The sequence below is a fragment of the Sminthopsis crassicaudata genome, chromosome 4 (genome assembly GCF_048593235.1).
Source record: "Sminthopsis crassicaudata isolate SCR6 chromosome 4, ASM4859323v1, whole genome shotgun sequence".
NCBI classification, from domain to species: domain Eukaryota; kingdom Metazoa; phylum Chordata; class Mammalia; order Dasyuromorphia; family Dasyuridae; genus Sminthopsis; species Sminthopsis crassicaudata.
In genome coordinates this window covers 238,329,147-238,349,916 of record NC_133620.1, presented here as the reverse complement: position 1 = coordinate 238,349,916, position 20,770 = coordinate 238,329,147, and the positions used below count along the sequence as shown (strand labels likewise).

Genomic DNA, 20,770 nt, shown 5'->3' with positions numbered 1-20,770 from the left:
TCCTCCATCCTGGTCCAGAGACCAGAGAAACAAAGAAACATGCTTCCTGAGGAAAGAGACTTTTAAGAAGAAAGGGGAGAGGGCTTCATAAGAAAAGGAGAATACAAAAAATGGGGAATTTTGGAAGTTCAAAGCCCCTCTACTTAGAAAGGGCCCCTCTTGTTATTCTTTTCAGGCTGGCTTTGCAGGTGATACGGGTCACAGAATTACATCACCAGAAGAGCAGCTAGGAATCTCTGGATGCCAGGATGACTGAAACAGAGAGGAATGTATTATCACAGAACACCAAGAAACTAGCCAAATAACATTCCTTGCTGGGGGTGTTGGATAAGGGAGAAAAAGAGGAAATAATTTTGCATGAATAGGGAAAGAAAGAGCCTGAATCAGTATCCTGCCAGCTCCTATAAGTAGATCTAATTATAATCACATACCTCACAAAAAGGTCTTAACATAGACTGTTCTCAGGGCATAGTTTTAAAAGGGCAGTACAAAGGCCTCCCTTGACCTTTGATGAAAAAAAAATGCTAAATGCTGCACTAGCTCTGGGAGCTTCGGCTAACTGCCCGTGATGAGATGAGATGTACTTGTTCCCTGAAATTACAGGGAAATAAATGCTTAAATACTCAAGTTAAACTTTGGATAGTTTAGAACTGTAAGATATGACAGAACTAGTTACATTTTATTAAACTGAAAAGATGTGTAGTGCCATTGAACAGGGATCAAGATGAAATAGGTAACAAATTATAAAGTTAATTAATAATAACAATAATAAAGTAGTAGAGGAGCCTTCTAAGAAAGTCCTTTTGAATGTGGATCCCTACATTAAAGCCTCACTCAAATATCACCTCCTCCAGGAAGCCCTCCCTGATCAGAGTAGGTGACTTCTCTCAAATTACACATAACTCCTAATTATAGAGGTAATATAGTGCAGTGAACAGAGGATAGCACTCAAAGTCAAGAGAATCTGGATGAAAATCCCCCTTCAGACACTTACTTCTGTGTGACTTCTGGAAAGTTGTTTAATCTCTCTGGGTTTAGTTCCTGGAGCTTAGTTTCCTCATCTATAAAATGAGAGAGTGGAACTCAATGAACTCTAAGGTCCCTTCCAGCTCAAATTCATGATGCTAAAGTAAGCATTTAAAACAAGTTTACTAAATTTTTATTTGCAGAGCTTTCCATCAGTGCTTTATCATCAGTGTTCTAGTGACCCTAAAATCTCAAAAGCAGAGCCAAGTCTCTAGCAGATCCCATTGAGGGGGAGAGAATTTAAGTATATGACTAATGATGAACTCAGTCCCAAGATTATGAAGGCCTGTTATCAGAAGGTTGGTCACCAGTTGGTGAACTTTTTTTCTCTCAATAATCAGGAAAGCATCTTCATAATTCTCATCTATCTACTGTAGAAAGGAGGGTATATGATCTTTAAGAACCGAATGGAAAGAATACCGAAGAGAAGGAAATCGGGAAATTTGAAAAGTCATTGAAATATGTTAAGAATACTGGAGTAGGAGTAAAGGGACTTGAGATCTAACCTATTTCTGTCACCTAATTAATGATGTGACTTAGTGATATGATTTGAGGTGAATGAATGAATGAATAATTTTTTAAGTTAGTTTACTATATGAAAGACATTAAGGATTGTTGTTGTTTGTCCTTCTTTCTCAAAGATGACCAATGACATCTGGAGGGTGATGTCTTGATTTGCAAATTAATTGGATTTAAGTGAGACAAAGATATGCAAAGTCATCAGCCCCATTCTTTCCTCCAGAGTCAAGTGGCAAGTCAAGACTACTGGATGTGTCTGGATGCAGTGGGCCACCTTGGCTATTTAAATCTAGTATCTTTCTCAGGTCTGAGAAAGATCCTCAGGTCTTCAATAACTAGGTTTACAATTACAAATAAGGAAGACAGTGCCTCATTTCCAAGAACTGATATTCTTTTAGGGGAAAACCACACATAAGGAAGAATATTGGAAAACAGGGGGTATAAGGTATTTATACATTATGGTTTGAAAATGTCTCTGAAATGGCATGCATACTATAACATAAGCCTGTTGAGAGAAGGGATTGCTTTTTTTTTTTTTTTTTTCAGAATTTGTGTTCCCAGTACCTTGCAGAGTATCAAGTCCATAGTAGGTACTTAATAAATAAGTGTTAACTGACTGCCAACCAGAACAACACTGAATGGGGCCACTAGGTGATAGTAGTGATAGAAGACTGGGCTTGAATCAGGGAGATCTGAGATCAAATTTGACCTCAGACATTTACTAGCTCTATGACCCTGGACAAATCACTTATTCCTATTTGCCTCAGCTTGCTCAACAGTAAAATGAGCTGGAGAAGGCAATGACAAATACTTCATTATTTTTTGCCAAGAAAACTCCAAAAGGAGCCACAAAGAGTCAGACAAGACTGAAAATAATTGAATAGCAGCAAAGAATATCACTGACAAGTCTATGCAAGAATTTAATTGTATTTCATTTAGAGAGTGAGAGGCAAATGTACTAGGCAAAGACTATCTTTGGCCCTCAGATTCTTGAGGACCATTCCCCTACCAATCTTTGGCTGTGCATAGGAAATACCAAGCCCATAAGACTTGGTTGGGGGAATTGAGTGTTTAGAGCCCATTAGGTCTGCTATCCATAAGTATTAAAGTTGATATCAGCAATTTCATTTTAACTGTGGTAGTAACAGCATTGAGATTTCAGATTGATTGTCCAAAAGAGGGTCTGAAACTTTGGTCTTCTAGCTCTGTTCTTTGTTCATTTTAATCCCACTTAAGTAAAATATATTTTAACCTTTACATGAATAAGCAATTCTTTTGTGTCATGCAAAATTTGGAAAGGAATTATATCTAGGTCCCAATTAGTACTCCCCCAAAGTGGCCTCATTATTTGAATTTGCTCTTTATATTTCCATTGTGCTAGAAATGATTACCATATTTTATATAATTATAACTTCAAATAGTACAAATATGAATACATAAGAACATTTCTAGAAAGTCATTATTTATACTAATTGGGACCTAGTTATAGAATCTCAATAAGATGGGACCTGAAATATGAGAGATTTATGATTATAGTTGTTTATATCCTAGACACAAACCTAGGCTGAAGCACAAAAAAGGAAAGTTTGGAAATCACAGGACCCCGGTAAATCACATCTGCATATGTGCAAAAGGATTTAGGACTCAGAGTGGCTAATTCCTTCTTAAGTCTTTTTTTTTTTTTCTTTATTATAGCTTTTTATTTACAAGATATATGCATGGGTAATTTTTCAACACTGACAACTGCAAAACCTTTTGTTCCAATTTTTCCCCTCCTTCAACCCACTCCCTCCCCCAGATGGCAGATAGACCAATACATGTTAAATATGTTAAAGTATATGTTAAATACAATATATGTATACATATCCATACAGTTATTTTGCTGCACAAGAAAAATCGGACTTTGAAATAATGTACAATTAACCTGTGAAGGAAATAAAAAATGTAGGCGGACAAAAATAGAGGGATTGGGAATGCTATGTAGTGCTTCACACTCATTTCCCAGAGTTCTTTCGATGAGTGTAGCTGGTTCTATTCATTATTGAATAAATGGAATTGATTTGATTCATCTCATTGTTGAAGAGAACCACATCAGTATTGTTGTTGAAGTATATAATGATCTCCTGGTCCTGCTCATTTCACTCAACATCAGTTCATGTAAGTCTCTCCAGGCCTTTCTGAAATTGCCTGCTTAAGTCTTAAGAAAAAGATGCCTATATCTGTCCCTCCTCCATACTCCATTAGCCCTTGGCACAAAAGTAAAAGCAGGGAAAAGGGAAAAATAGAGATACTTTACACAGATAGAGTAGCTTATACAGGGGAGAAGAAGAACTCATTTGTTTCACTTTTAATTATACCTATATAAAAATTTAGTAACCCATGTGCTTCTTGCCAAAATTCTTTGGAATCACAGAGGGAAGAAAAATTGGGAGCAAGATATTTCAAAGGAATGAAGGAAGGAAAAAAAAAAAACAGTTCTCATTTGGTTTATATTGGTTGACCTGGGAAAGGCAAGAATAATTTTACCTAATACAGTATTGTAGAGATAGTTTTGCATGGTGCATAGTATTATTCATGTCCAGAGACAGATGTGGATTAAAATCCCACCTCCAGTTCTGGGGTTTACTAGCCAAGTTTCTTCACCTCTCTGCTTCTAGTAACTCCTAGGTCTTATTTAGTAAGTATACTTTAGTGGAGGATTTTCTGCAAGCTGATTAAATAACAGCTTCTTGGAATACTTTCAAATTGCAAGGTCATTATAAAGATAATCAAAATAATTATTATTTTAACACTAACCAATGTTACTACTATTATTAATTTTATGAAGTTTCTTGAGATATAGTGCAGAATAGCTTCTAAAGAATCACCTAAAGTCAGTAGGATGAGTTCATGTTACATCTCTGATCCAATTTAGTTGCATGACCCTAGGGAAGCCATTTAATCCTTTGGTACCCCCAGGAAACACTCTAAGAATATAAATTGCAGAATAGTTGTTAATCTACATTTACTGAAAATGTTTCCACACCTAGTGTTTTCTATTCAATGAAATAATAGATCCAGATCAAATAAAAATTGCTTAGACATGAACTTTAAAAAGCAGCTGGAAGGAGGGAACAAGGAAGCTGCTTTCATCCAGTGACAGTAAAAGTGAAAGGACTATTAGCTAGGAATAGCTCAGTCTTTGAAGACCCATTTAGTAACCACTGGGGGTATTGCAACCTATTAGAATGTTAAACATCAACAGATGGGCAGGTGATGGAAAGAAGAGTTCAAGTAGAACACCACCTGCTGGCTGACTCAAACTCTGCATCACTCCCAATTACCTAATTTGTATTTTAAACCACGTGACAGTTGTCTCCCAATATATTTAACAGAGACAGAATTAAGCCAAGAATCATATTAACAAGAAATGAAATCATTTTCTCTTCAATTTCCACCCACTACTCTCACTTCTTGGAAAAGAAGAACATGTCAAATCCCTCTTCCATATGACAGGCCTTCAAAAAAACTTGAAAACAGCTATCACACCTTCCCTAATTCTCTACTTTAGCTTATCCATTCTCAGTTCCTTCAGCATATCTTCATCATCTTGCTCATCTTTCTTTGAAGTTATGCTTTTTTCTTACCTTTTCTGGAAACACAAATTAATTGTCTATTCCTATCACTAAATTTCATCTTATTAAATATGGCACATTTTCAAGCTTTTCAAGATATTTTTGTATCCTAGTTCAATTTAATCGATAAATATGCCAATCTAAGTCAATAATAAAAATTTTAAACAGAATATGGCTAATATGGGGTACTCAACTGGAGACTTTCTTCTTTTAATCTATTAATCATTACTCTTCTTTGGGTTTATGGCTTGAATTGTGTTTACTTAATCAGTTCTGAACCCAATTAACCTTATCACCATCTTGATCCTATTTCTCCATCATGCCCACAAATATCTCATAAGAAACTTTGCCAGTTCCCTTGCTTAAGTCTAGGTATGATATATGTTGTGTACATAGTACCATTCCCTGGATTTTTTAATCAGATAACCATGTCAAAAAAAGGACATGAGATTTGTCAGCCAAGACTGACCTATCCCCTTAAAAACAAAAAGCCTTCATTATCTTTTATGCCTAATGCCCATTTTTCAATCTTTAGGGAGAAGGTATTGTTTAATACTAAAAAAAAAGGCTTAACTTTAACTCCCAGCTCTTCTACCAACTAGCCTTGTAATAGTGGTCAAGTCATTTATTTGTAAGCCTCAATTCTCTCATCTGTAAACAGAAAATGTTATATATGAACTACCTGACTTATAATATTTAGAACTGGAAGAAACCCTAAAGAAAATGTATTGTATGAACTATTCTTGATAAACACTAATCATTTATTGCCTTTCAAAATGCCCAGAAACCATCCCCTTAAATGTCCATCAAATGGAGAGTATTTGAACAAGTTATGATATATGATTGTGACAGAATATTATTTTGTAAGGAATGATGAAGGAAAAGGTTTCAGAAAAATCTGAGAAGACTTATTTGATTTGATACAAAGTAAGTAGAATCATAATACTGTATACAGTAACAGCAATAGTATAAAAGTAATTTACTGTGAGAGACTTGGGTACTCTTATCATTACAATGATCCATGATAATGCCAAAAGACTCTTGCTAAAAAGTGCTATCTCCAGAGAGAAAACCAATGAATACTGATTGCAGATTAAAATATATTTTTTCACTTTATTTCTCTTGCACTTTTTTTCTTGCAACATAACTAATGTGGAAATATGTTTTTGATGATTTCATATGTATACTGAATATTATATTTCTTGCCTTCTCAAAGAGTGAAAGAATAGAATGAGAGAAAATTTGAAACAGAAAATAAATTTTTTTCCTTAAATCCACTTAATAGTTCTGTTTAAAACTAGGTCAGGAATAGAAGTCAAATTAATTTGCCTATAATTTGAAGACTCTTCTTTTTGTATGTGTGTCAAAAGCAACATTTGCCCATCTCTAATCCTCTGCTCTTGCCCCAGATCAATTTTTTAAAATCATAATCAGCGATGCAGCCATCATCATGTCATTTTTTTTCTCTACCTTCACATGTCATTTACCCAAGTCTGCTAATTTTAATGGGAAAAGCAAAGGTCTTGCTACTTTCTTCAAATATCTTGTAAGCTTATGTGGTATAGAAGAAAGCAGACTAGAAATGGCTAAAAATAGAAATTGTTAACTTAAAGTCCATTGGTAGATTTTAGGGAACCCATGAATTTAGATGGGAAACAAAAATTAGACATTTATTTTCACTAATTCCTAAGTGAAATTTATCTCAATAATGAATGTAGGCAACAAAATCATCATTGTGTTAGCAATGTCATTGTCTTTGTCATTAACAAAAATTCCAGGTTTTTCATAACACAATACAGTTTTTACAAATAACTCAAAATTCCCTTCATGCTCATTATAACCTCAAAATACTTTAGTTATTAGATGTTCTGTTCGATATATTACATTTTAAACTTGTTTTTATATGTTGAGAATTATATTTCGATATGAATGGCTTCCTTTGTAATCATATGTATTTTATTTTATTTTTAAAAAATGTTATTCTGAGAAATGATCTATAGGCTTCATTGCATTGCCAAAGGAGTCCTTAACCTATGCCCCCCAAAAGTAAGAACTTCTAGTATAGAAAAATGAGAAAGTTTTCATTTTATAGGCAACTGATTCAAATGAGGTAAAGATAGAAATCTTCACTACCTCTTTGAGAATACCTGCTAGTAATGGAAATAAAGGTCAAGAACTTCCATGAGTTTCACAAATTGTAGAAAATTAAGTGGGTAGTTTTGATTCAGGATCATAATTAAATACTTTCTATTCAGTCAAGTAATAAGTTGCCATGTTGCCTTGATTGTCCTTAGGAAGCAATAGAGTCCTTCTAAAATTTTTAAAGAATCAATTCCCCAATAAATTTAAGATATTGCTTTTTTCATTCATTAGATTTCTATGCATAGAAGAAAAAAAGGATATCAATTCAACTGATATATAATAAATTCAAAAGCCTTAAAAATCTAACTCAAGTTGATGTCCTCCAAAGGTCTTCTCTAACCATATAATTTTTTTTTCACTATCTTTGTGGATAGTTTGTATTGGCAGGGCATTTCCCCAACTATATATATATACATAATCATCACTGAAATAGACCTCTCCTTATTCCATCAGAGGCAATAATTTAAACTCATGTTCTATAATTACAAGTACCTTTGGGAGGCATAGTGTCCAGAGTGTACATATATAGAAGGAACCAATAGGTAAAAGTGGCATTAAAGTGACTTACTAAGATTGCCATTCAAAAACTATTTGGTTCCACACTTTTTAGAACCTTAGAAATGGATTCAATTGTCATATGAGAAAGGAAGACAGAGTTACCTTTCACGTTCCTGCTCCAGGAGATTGGTGAAGTCATCACTTTTGTTCATGTAATCTGTATGCTTGTGCTTTTCGTTTTCTAGCTCATAAACAGTGCGCCTGTGGCACTTTTCTGCTAACAGAAGCTGTTCCAACATGCGCCGATAAGTTTCTCTTTGTTTTTCTTCAAGCCTGTCCAGCTGAGTAGGCAAAGGAGTGGAAGATCTTAATGTTTGTATTTCTCAAGTAATTAAGTCAAGAAAAAGCAAACTCAAGAATTTTTGTCTTTCTTCTCCTAAATTATCATTTATTCAATCTCCAATGGAATTCCATTAGTTTATAAGTTCCTCATCTTACACTTGAATAAACTTCATTCATTATAAGAAGAATCTTGAAGTATAATTTTTAAAAAATCCTTCTGGATTTGTGGATGGCCACAATTTAGGTTAGCCTATGGAATCCTTGAAAATTGAATATCTATTTAAATGAGTTTCATTGTTTGAATTAAATGATTACAATTCTTTAAACAAGTAGCACTAAGCATTTTTTCCTTAACTATAGCAGTTTAAAATTATGAGATTATCAACCAATAATTATGTTATAAAACCTCTCTGAAGCAATCTATTTTCTCTCAACTTCCATACTGACAGCCTAGAACATAGCTTAAATGAAAGGGCTATGTCTTATTTGTTATATCTTTTATAAAAGGCAGCATGTAGTAGAACAATGTCCCTAAAGTCAGGAAAGTTTGGGTTCCAGTTTGCACCTAAAACCTATGGACTATGTGTCTATGTACCTAGGCATGTCATCTCCAGCAATTTTCCTAATCTGCAAAGAAGATGTTTGTCTTCATTGAATTGGGGAGTTTCTTTAGCAGCAGCTCCTTATTTTGATTAAATCAGAAATTTGGCCAAAAAAAGTGTATTTTTTTTTCAGTTCCCCTCCCTAAATTAATATCTCAGAAATCTCTTTGATTTGTTACTTAATTCTTTACTATTTAACTCAGGTCTAAAGTTCATGGTAAGAACTCATCACCAAGAAATAATGTCTTCTAATGTTATTCTATTGGAAATAATGGATTAAAGCCCTAAGACATATCTTTTTAACTTAAAGGCCTTGGATTTTGTTTTAATTATATAGGTTTCCATCTTATTTTAACAATTCATGATCAGACTCTACTTATGACAGGAATGCTACAGAAGTTAATCACATAGAAACTTTGAAACCACCTTACCCAAATGATAAAGTTCATTAAAATGTTTTTCTGCCAATTCAATGACAGTCAGGTAAACTCAACACTAAAATTGACCAGCACTTAGCATTTTATTTTTATCCCCATCATCACTTGTTTAGGAGTAACAGGCTATATGAAACTAAGGGATCTAGCCCAGATATAATAATCCCATAAAAAGGAAATTGCAAAGCAAAGTGGGGAAGGGGAAAAGATTGTCATTTTGAAATACTTCCTCAAATCCTTGTGATAAAATTGGGTTTTATTTTCCACAAATGATGTTACCTTAATCTTGTATTATTTATGTATTTTTTGATCTCACTTGTGATTTCATCATTGTAGCTTCGGGTTAAGGAACTCACTTTACAAATTCAAATCTGTACATGTTCTGACTCTCTTTGTTTTGGAGAGTTGCCTAAATGACTTCCTACTGCCACAAAGCAAGTATGCTATTGAACTCAGGTTCTTCTGAATTCTGGAACTAGCTCTCTATCAATTCTACATGCTCCCACTCAATTCTTTACTAAGGAATTAAATTAAGAATGTTTGACTTGTTTTTTTTTTAACTAAAATCTGTAAAAAGAAATTTTAAAATTACCCATTCTAATAACCCCATCCCAGATGACTCTGTATGTCTCTACCACCACCACCACCACCATTCATCATCATCATCATCATCCTCATCCTCATCATCATTACCTCTGAAATTGGTTTCTCATACACATCTTCTCCTATGGATTTTTCCTGGGCCAGGATGGCATCTCTGTGCAGAATCCGAAGGACATTCTCTGGTGCTGCAGATCCATAATGAGCCTCTAAAACTTCAGGTTTGGTTTTTTCTGTCTTCAGCATGTGGATCACATCTTCCCTGGCCTGTGGGAAGTATATTAAAGGGAAGTATAATTAGCAAGGTAGCAACCTGGATTATACTCAAAACTTGCTAAAGAGACACTGCTTATCATATCAGCCTTCATTGCATCTGGGTGTTTGGAAAATTTACTGAGCATTGCTCTCTCTCATTTTACCATGAATTCTGATAGATGTTTGCCAAAAGAAGATTAACAAGCAGATATTCCACATTAGGTTGCTAGGAAGCATTCAAGCATAAGAGGATCTGTGCTAATATTAAACTGCGCAGAAATTGCTTTTGTCTGGGAGATGATAAATCAAGGAGGGGGTGGGACTTGTCCTGCAACAATTATCCAGTTTTAGTGTATTTTGAGGTCAATGGACAAATCATAGTTTTCTATTTATATTCTCAGCACAGTATTTGCAAGCTGATACTGAAAATTCTCCAGTCAGCCATTCCTCTACTCTTTGCTTTAATTTCATTTGGAATTAGCTCAGTTTGCTACAACTTCCTGTCAGATTAGCAATTTCCCATTTTCCTCAACTGATTCATTTTGCTACTGAAATATGAGTGAAAATATACATAGTACATAATATGAGGCTCTTTTGAGTTTCATACCAGTAGTGAAATGTAAGGGTTAGATGGGCAGATAGGTGACACAGTAGATGAGTATCAGGTCTGAAGACAGGAAGATTTGAATTCAAATCCAGTCTCAAATATTCACTAGCTGTATGACCGTAGGTCAGTCCCTTAATCTTGTTTGCCTCAGTTTCCCATCTGTAAAATAAGCTGGGAATAGCAAACCACTCCAGTATTTTTGCCAGTGAAACTCCAAAAAGGGATCATAAAAAATCAGTTGGATACAACTAAAAATGACTAAAACAAACAATAATAGTTGAACTCTCCCACGTGTTATTTTCTCTCATTAAAATTTGAGTTCCTTGAGAATAAGGATTGTCTCAATTGCTGAGATTTGGATGGGTTAGGAGAGGAGCAGCTAAGTGGTAGGATGGATAGAGTGTCAGATCTGGAGTCCAGGCAACCTGAGTTCAAATCTGGCCTCAAACATTTATTAACTGTGTGATCCATGGAAAGTCACTTCATCTTCTTTGCCTCAGTTTCCACAGCTGTAAAATGAGTTGGAGAAGCAAATGGCAAACTGCTTCAATATCTTTGTCAAGAAAACTCCAAATGGGTTCACAAAGAGTAAGAGGTGACTAAAATGATTGAAATGAATCCAACAAAAAGATTGGATGTTTGGCACAGATACTTTTTAATCTGTTAGATAAACAAACAAGTCTGTTGGTAAAGCTTTTTTAGGGGGAAAAAAAAAGAGAGACTCCTTGGAAATTTTTCCTACTTCCTGGAAATTTCTGGTCCAGAGCAACAGTCCTATATCTCAATGGCAAGTGACCATGGTTAAAAGTTATTGGGTATGATTAAGTTATGGAGATTGCAGACAATGACTAAGAAAAACAAGAAGTTAGTGACCATAGCTCAACATATTGCACTTTTATTATTTTTAATAATAAATTTTTTATTTTCAAAATCTAGGCAAAAGAAGTTTTCTGCATTCACCCCTGCAAAAACCTTGTGTTCCGAATTTTTCTCCCTCCCTTATATTGCACTTTTATGACCAGCTCAACATGTTGCACTTTTATAATCAGTTGAGAAATTCCTAGAGTGAATAGACCTACTACATCAAGACTCCTCCAGGGTCACTAATTATATTTTATACATTATAAGAAATTTTCCCCAAAATTTTGACTCCAATTCTCTCCTTCAAATATGTGTACTTTCCTACATGTTTTCTAGGGATTCATGTGAAAGATCAAAAATATTTTTGCAGTTTCCCCTAAGTGACTGGGTCACTTACCCAATGACCTTAGAAAATCATTCCTCATCTATAAACTCAATTACCTTAAAGGAGAATGATGAGGTCTACTGGCTGTCTTCTCACACAATTTGCTGAATTCTTACCGAATATTTTGTGAAAACTTTAAGATTTATAGCTTTTATGCAATGGTGACTAAGGCCAACATGACAAAAAATTTAAATATTTCTTTTAAGTATTTTGTTATGGGTCCTAACATGTAGCTATCTTGTTATATGAACATAATAACTCTGAAGCCACTGTCAATAGAGAATGTATTATGAGCTGCTTTCCCTGACAGATTGTAGGTCTGAACCATCCCTACTCCCATACCTCTCTAATGACATACATTTCATACAATCATTGAATTTTGGAGCTGGTATGATCATAGAATCATAGATGAAGAACTGGGAAGGGATTTCAGAGACTATCTGATCCAACCTTCTCATTTTACAAATAAGGAAACTGGAGACTTCAGAGCTTAAGTGCTGAGATTATGAAGGTAGTAAAGGTCTGTGATTTGAAATCAGGTCTCTAGAGCTAGTATAAGACAGCATCTAGTTTAACATCTTCATGTTGCATGTAAGGAAACATGGACCTGAAGAAGTGAAATGGCTTGCCCAGACTCAAATAGCTAGAAAAAGACACAGAGAGGATTCAAACTCAGAGCTTCTGGTCCTAAGTTACGTGTTCTTTCTATTACTTTCTATTTCATGCTTCACTATTTATAGTGAATAGTATTTATAGTTGCATTCTGTATTGAATTAATGGCATCCTTGATCATGTGACTTTTCTTTTTTTTAATTTTTTATTATACTTTTTATTTACAAGCTATATGCATGGGTAATTTTTCAACACTGACCCTTGCAAAACCTTCTATTCCAACTTTTCCCCTCCTTCCCCCCACTCTCTCCCCCAAATGGCAGATAGACCAATACATGTTAAATATGTTAAATACAATATAGGTATACATATTCATACAAATCCATCCAGTTATTTTGCTGCACAAGAAAAATCAGACTTAGAAATAAGGTAAAAATAACCTGAGAAGGAAATAAAAAATGCAAGCAGACAAAAACAGAGGGAGTAGAAATGCTACGTTGTGGTTCACACTCATTTCCCATAGTTCTTTCGCTGGGTGTAGCTGGTTCTCTTCATTATTGAACAAATGGAACTGATTTGGTTCATCTCATTGTTGAAGAGTCACATCCATTAGAATTGTTTATTATATAGTATTATTCTTGAAGTATATAATGATCTCCTGGTCCTGCTCATTTCACTCAGCATCAGTTCATGTAAGTCTCTCTAGGCCTTTCTGAAATCATCCTGCTGGTCATTTCTTACAGAACAATAATATTCCATAATATTCATATACCACAATTTATTCTCCAATTGATGAGTATCCATTCAATTTCCAGTTTCTAACCACTACAAAAAGGGCTGCCACAAACATTTTGCACATACATTTCCCTTTCCCTTCTTTAAGATTTCTTTGGTATATAAGCCCAGTACTAATACTGGTACAGTTTGATAACTTTTTGAGCATAGTTCCAAATTGCTCTCCAGAATGGTTGGCTGCATTCACAATTCTACCAACAATATATCAGTGTCCCACTTTTCCCACATCCCCTCCAACATTCAGCATTATCTTTTCCTTTCATCCTAGCCAATCTCAGAGATGCATAGTGGTATCTCAGAGTTGTCTTAATTTGCACTTCTCTAGTTAATAATGATTTGGAGCATCTTTTCATATGGCTAGAAATAGTTTCCATTTCTTCATCCGAAAATTATCTGTTCATATCCTTTGACCATTTATCAATTGGAGAATGGCTTAATTTCTTATAAATTAGAGTCAATTCTCTATATATTTTGGAAACGAGGCCTTTATCAGAATCTTTGACTGGAAAAATGTTTTCCCAGTTTATTGCTTCCCTTCTAATCTTTTCTGCATTAGTTTTGTTTGTACAAAAGCCTTTTAATTTGATATAATCAAAAATTTCTATTTTGTGATCACTAATGATCTCTAATTCTTCTTTGGTCACAAATTAATCATGTGACTTCTCAACCATTATTATTGCTGACACTCCTACCTTCAGTTCTCATCAGTATCAACTTACTTCCTAAACTCTTACAATCTGACCCCACCACTCTACTGAAAGTGTTTTCAGTATTGCAAGTGATCCAAGGAACTTTTATCCATCATCTTGGACTCTTTTAGCCTTTGACAATGCTGATGACCCCTTCATCCTGGACATAATCTTGTTGATTTCCATAGTTCTTCTCTTTTCCATTTTTTCTTTCTACCTCTGTGGACACTCCTTTGAAATCTGGTTTATTGATTCATAATTAATTCCTTTCCCTTAATATGATCACAAGGAAGCTGGGTGGTCAGTGAATAGAGTACTGGACCTGGAGTTAGGAATACCTAAGTTCAAATCTGGCATCAATCCCCTTCTAGATGTGTGATATTGGGCAAGTCATTTAGTTCTGTTTGCTGTAATTCACTGGAGAAGGAAATGGGAAACCACTCCAATAAAATCCAATGAACAACATAGGCATTTTATGATCCACAAGGTCACAAAGAATCGGACACTACTGAATAACAACTCCTATCAGAGGAGATAAAGTGACACATGTCCATCCTCTTTATTTTGCTATCATTCACAAGGATTCCATTTCCACATTAATGAATGCTGAGATTCATTTACCTGACCATAATCTTTTTTTCATTCCATTTTTCATTCTGCCTTTATGATTCCCTAAGCTGGTTTTTCATTCTCACCATGATTTCTAATCCTTCCATCCTTTATCTTTTTCCTGGGCTTCATCATGGTATTGGGTACATTCTCTATCTTTCCTTATCTCAATCCTATAGTGAATCAGATCAACTCTGTAATATTCTCTACATTGAAGTCCTTTGCCCTCTTATTTTGTTAATGATCATACCTTGCTGAGTCCTAGTCATTGAGGAGAAATCCCCAATTGGGCTGAACCCATTGAGTCACTTTATACCACTTAATTTTACTACTGTTTACCCAGACTATTGTAATAGCTTTGCCAATCTTTTATCTCTCCAACCTCTCCCCATGAGAAATACCCAAATAAATAATCTTCATAAATAATAGATTTTTCCTTGTCACGTTTTTGCTTAATCCTCCAGTGCTCTCTCTTGTCTCAAGCATAAAAATGCAAACTCATCTGTCTGGCTTTAAGTTTCTCTACAACTTGATGATTCTCATGCCATCTGGTGGTTAAAACTTCCACTTGAAATCATTAAAGTCAAGTCTATTTTACAGATAAAAATCCTGAAATCTGGAGAAAAGATTTTTATATTATTACTAGTATACCCCTAAATGAAAGCTGGGTTTATAACTCAGAAAAGAAAAGGCAATAAGATGGCACAGAGGACAAAGTGCTAGATTTGGACTCAGGAAGATCTAAAATCAAATTTGCCTTCAGATACTTATTAGCTGAGTGACTCTGGACAAGTCACTTTCCTTTGTTTACTTCAATTTCTTCATCTATAAAAATTAGCTAAAGAAGAAAATAGCAAGCCATTCTAGTATCTTTGCCAAGAAAACCCCAAATGAGGTCATGAAGAATTGGACATGACTGAAACAACTGACCAACAACAGAAGATTATAGAATACGGATTAGACCTGTGGTTTCATTGGCATAAAAAACTATAAAAGCAGGTCAGCACTTGCTGTGCAATGTATAATCTTAGAGAGTTTCCTTGGATGCTAAGAGGTTGACTTGACCTAGGTCATATAACCATTAAATGTTGATATCAAGACTTGAACCTAGATCTCTGCTGGCTCTGATGTGGGTTCTCTACCATACCACACAATTTGTCTTCCTCTTTGGCATTCAAGCATCTTTTAATATTTGAGGACTCTTCTTACTTTCTGACTAGTGAATGTGCTCATCTGTAGTCCCTATAATTTTAGCACAAAAGAGGAAGTAAACCCTAAACTGTATAGACAGTTAAATATCAGACATATATTTCTATTTTTATTCTTGTCTCAATCTCTGTTTAAAGTCCTTATAAATAGCTTGTAGGCACATCTGCCAACAGAGCTAGAGTTGAAATGACCATATACTTCCCTTGTGTTGCCAATGCCTGCCTACTAATGCTAGCCTCTGAATAAACTTAGAATATTGAGCCCAGGAGAGTATAAGAATTGTAGAGTTTTTCCCTCACTTTGTACATATTCTAGATTTGTTACATTTTGTCTAGACAGCCAAAGAAACTTTCACAGGAGGATCATTTCTATGCTGTAATTCTTCTTTGTGACATTCTGAAAAAGAGCTTGATACTTGGTGAGAGTCAAGGAAATTGTAAGGGTCTCAAGCATATTACTGTAATATATAATGCAGTAGGTGATATTTAAAATTCATGCTAACTGGGCCAGGATTATATGTCCTAATATCCAAACATTTTTTAAATATGGGTCAAAAGCATTTGGCAGGGATTGGGCTCAGGTAGAGGATAGAAGAAAGATGAATAGTATTCATTGTTGGGGGAAGTAGTACAAGAATACAAAGAAGTTAGAAGAAGAGTGCCATGGCGAAGAGATCCTAGAAATGGTAACTCAGAAGGTGATTGTGGCACATGCTGATGGAAAACTTCAAGATGAGAGATGATTGTTATTATGAGGGAAATATACCACTCTCATGACAGTACCCAGGAGCAAAGTCCCATACACTCTGCTAGTGTTTCTCTGAGTTTCAAATATGAAAGAAATTGGATCAAGCCTTCCAGTGATTAGACAGGTGGATGTTAAAATAAAATTCTAATCCCTTTTTCAGGCTATCCAATACTTCATTGCTATGTCATTCCCAGCATGGGTAGCACTCAATAGAGCTGTCAGCCAGATAAGAAGTTTTAATAAGATGGATTTTTTTTTCTAACAACTAACTTCCAAGGTTGTTTTAGTTCATAACCAATTTAGATAAATACTTTCCCAACATCTTTTACTATTTTTTTGTTTTTTTTAGAATGTAATGAAATAATAACACTCTAAGTGGGACAAACTAGGGTCATCCTGCCTATTAATCTGTTTCTTACAGAGGCAATAAAGATTGAATTATATAAAAGTATGGCTGATCTCTTTGGCACTGTAATTCAAGATAAGAGGCACATTATTCCCTTTCCCACACATCATATGTGTTCTTAATAACTCATTTGGAATCTATGACAATTGAATTTTGAACAAGTATCCCTTGAAAGTTATATGATTTTTACAGAAACCAAGGTCCAATATGTATATTCATGCCCAATATCACATAGGGAAAAAGGGGTAGATGTGGGACTTAAAACATATTCTGATTCTCAATCTAGATTTCTTTCTAACACATTACTGTTATTTGAAAGACTGTAAGCTCCTTGAGGGCAGGGACATTTCATATTTGTCACTATATCCCCATCACCTAGTGGAATGCCTGATGCATAGTAGGCATTTAATAAATTATTATTAATTGATCAATGGTTTAAATTAAGTCTTCCTTTAATGTGTTCAAGTTCCAACCTGTATTCCTTCTTGGGCTAATACATTTCACAAGTTTATTGCTCTCTGTGCAAAAGAATATTTCCTTTGTTCCAAATAGCCTTCCAACTTCTATATGTGCTATCTAATTTCTAGTACTCGGAGACTTAATGAACTAGTCCATATAGACCTTCTTCACACCTTTCATAATCTTACAGATTTTGATTATCTGGTTTTTCAATTTATATATTTTTGACTTAATTTTTTAATCTGTCCTTATATGCCATACTTTTCATTCTTTCATAATTTCAATTATCTTATTATAAGATATTCTCTACCTCTTTCATGAACTATTTGAAATCTAGATATAAGAACCTTGCCAAATATTCCAGATATGGATGACCCATCGAAACTATAACTAAGATGGAATAGTTGGAGTTTAGCCCCAGATGCTAATATCTGGGAATACTTTCTACCCAGGGACCACTGTCACTTTTTTCTACCATGATATAGAGAGAATAAGACAAGATTCAGATTATAAATTAATTGGTAGCATTTAAGGATTAGAGAGGTGTTTAATTATATCTTAAACTTTGATTTTTTTAAAATCATGTCTGCTTATTAAACTTAGTTCATAGTAACTTTTTGGGTTTAGTTTAAATATTTTAGCTAACAATAAAATGAGTAGAATTTTGAGTTTTGATTTGTTTTTGTTTTATTTTGTTTTGTTTTTGAAAGGCAGTTGGGATTAAGTGATTTGCCCAGCCACACAACTAGTAAGTATTAAATGTCTGAGACCAGATATGAACCCAGATTCTCTTAACTCAAGCACTGATGCTCTATCCACCATGCCCATCTAGCTTCCCCCATGAGTAGAATTTTGGGGAAAAAACTTAGCATCAACCTCCCCAGATTTCTAGTCACATTTTATATTCTTATTTCTTCAACTGGCTCAAGTTGAGATATGTTCAGGGACAAGTTAGAAATCAAAGAATATAGAAAAGACTTAATGTCAGAAATAAGATTTTATGTTTCCATGGTTATGGCTAAAGCCAACAAAGTAAAAAAAAAAAAAAAAAAAAAAGCAGACGGGGGGAATCCACATTACCAGAAGGAGGATCTCTTAGCAAAAGTCTCCTTTGTCTAAGAACCAAATCAACCAATCCTATTATTATTATTAGATGGATGGATCATATAGTGAACTTGAGAGATAACAAATGAACAACAGCCTGAGTGCCTCACTAGCATTCCAGATGAAGGCCCCCAGCCATTTGGGGTAATGGGACTTTAGGAATAATGATTTTCTTTGGGTTACTCCAGAACTCTAACTTGAACTACAGAGATACTAGGAACAGCTTTTAGAGCATGAAGAACAAAATTGGAGCCTGTTGATTTGAGACTGTTCTCTCCCGTGTGACCTCATGAGAACTTTCAGCAAAATTCAAACCAAGTGATATCATATGAAAGAAATTCCTCCATTAAACCACTAATCTGAGAGTGTACTTTTGATTTCCAGAATTGGTTTTCTAACACTACAGTAAACAGAATCTTGGGCAAGTCATCCATTCAAGCTTTCTGAGACTTGATTTCCTCCTGTGTAAAATGTAAGAAAAAGATTAAATGATTTTTTGTGGTCTATTCCAGTTCTAAGGATAGTGCCAGGATAATTCTGATTTTTAAAAATGAAATCTTAGTATCACAAAAGATCAAAATGCAAAGTCATAGTTTTTCTGTAATTAATGAGTTGGAGAATAGCTGTCAGACCATGGACATTTTTTTTATGACTTCTGCTTTTTTTTTTTTTTTTTTTTTTTTTTTAACCCACTTGGGTTTATTAATAGTGCAACAGCTGCTGAGTTCTGGATCAGAAATTAGATAAGGTCACAGGTTGTCCAGGCGGTGCTGTGATTCCACCAGTGGGTAATTTCATAAATTCTTAAAGACTTTGCAAGCTTTGGGGACTATGCTAACAAAGACTATAGGCAAAGACCTCATGGGGGCCCCTCTTTTCCTAAAGGTGAACAAGGTGGTCTGCTGATGGAATGGCCAGTTTCCTTGGAACTCTGGGAAGCAAAATCTCCAAGAACACAGAGGACACCATTGTTAAGGATCAGCCAGATGACACAGTCTTAGGGAGCTCAGTAGTTGTTTATTGAGTTCTGTAAACTTAATCATTTCCAGTTAAGCCATAACACGCAGAACAAACACCTGTGAATTAACTGTGGCTACTTCAAGCTTTGTTTATTTTTCATAAAAATGATCATATTTTTTCAACTTCTTTCCATTTTTCCTCAGTCTTCCTTTTGAGCCAAGACTGGACAGCTTTTGTTTTTGTTTTTTTTTCCTCTTATCCTTCTTAAAAAGGGAAAATATTCAAACAAGATAAGAAAAAAAGCATTTTTCTAGAGAGACTACTGCACATGAAGTTCTTTTCACTCTCAAATCATTGAGAAAATTTGTGCTTCTTTAAAAATGTTTAAGATCAGATTAAGGTGAATTCTGTATTATAATAGGCTTAAAACAGTTCTTTTTTTTTTTTTTTTTTTTTTTGCAAAACTATAAATCACAAAGCTTCATCTATCCTGAATGAGTCATAGGATCATAAATTTAGAGGTAGAAGGGAACTGAGAAGCCATTAAGTCAGAACCCCTTATTTTACAGATGGGGAAAATGAGACTCCAAAAAGTTAAATGACTTGTCAAGATCATATAGGTAGTAAATAGCTGAGCTAGAATTTGAGTTCAGGTCTTCTGATTCCAAATCCAGCATTCTTTCCATCGCAGCATGCTGTCTTTGTCATTCTAGATAGCTAAGTTTTTTCAGATATGAATCCATCATGTATCCGAACTGTTAATTGCTACATTTCTAAAATGTACTATCATCTTTCCTTTTATGGAAATCTGAAAAGCCATTTGTTAGGGGAGGGGATTTCTAGGCTTCAAAACAAGCTTTCTTTGTTATCAACATACCTCTTTCTGCCTGATATCCTCTCCCTCTTTTGAAATCTACTTGGAAGGAACCTTCTATGCTAGAAACTTTCATCTCCCAACCAACCTGGGACTTCCTTATTATGTACGACATCAAGAATTTAAAGTTAAATACCTTTTGTAAGGTGAGGGGTAAAGTTCAATTATCATAGAGAGGCCTATGGTTTACCATTATTGATTGCACTGTTCATGGAAATGTCTACATTCTCAAAAAACAGGTGCAATACACCAGGACAGTTACCTTATTCAAAAGTCTGTAATTACATGAATAATAGTAATAATTCACATATACAAAAGTATATATGTAAATTTTTTTCTTCTATGTAATGTAGGCCATGCTGCTTGTTATGCAATTTCTAAAAAAAAAAAAAAGTCTTAGCCATTGTTTATTGTCTCCTTT

The 20,770-nt window shown here is 34.6% G+C and overlaps 1 protein-coding gene across 2 annotated transcripts in view; it reads right to left on the bottom strand.

Moving 5' to 3' along the window:
* FILIP1 (filamin A interacting protein 1) overlaps positions 1-20,770 on the bottom strand; it is a 260,412-nt gene that overhangs the window by 82,888 nt on the left and 156,754 nt on the right. For both annotated transcript variants that reach the window (XM_074310476.1, XM_074310477.1), the window contains exons 3-4: positions 9,871-10,044; positions 7,962-8,140 (exon numbers count right to left, since the gene is read on the bottom strand). In XM_074310476.1, the coding sequence (XP_074166577.1) occupies positions 7,962-8,140; positions 9,871-10,044 (353 nt within the window). The remainder of the gene's footprint in view (positions 1-7,961; positions 8,141-9,870; positions 10,045-20,770) is intronic.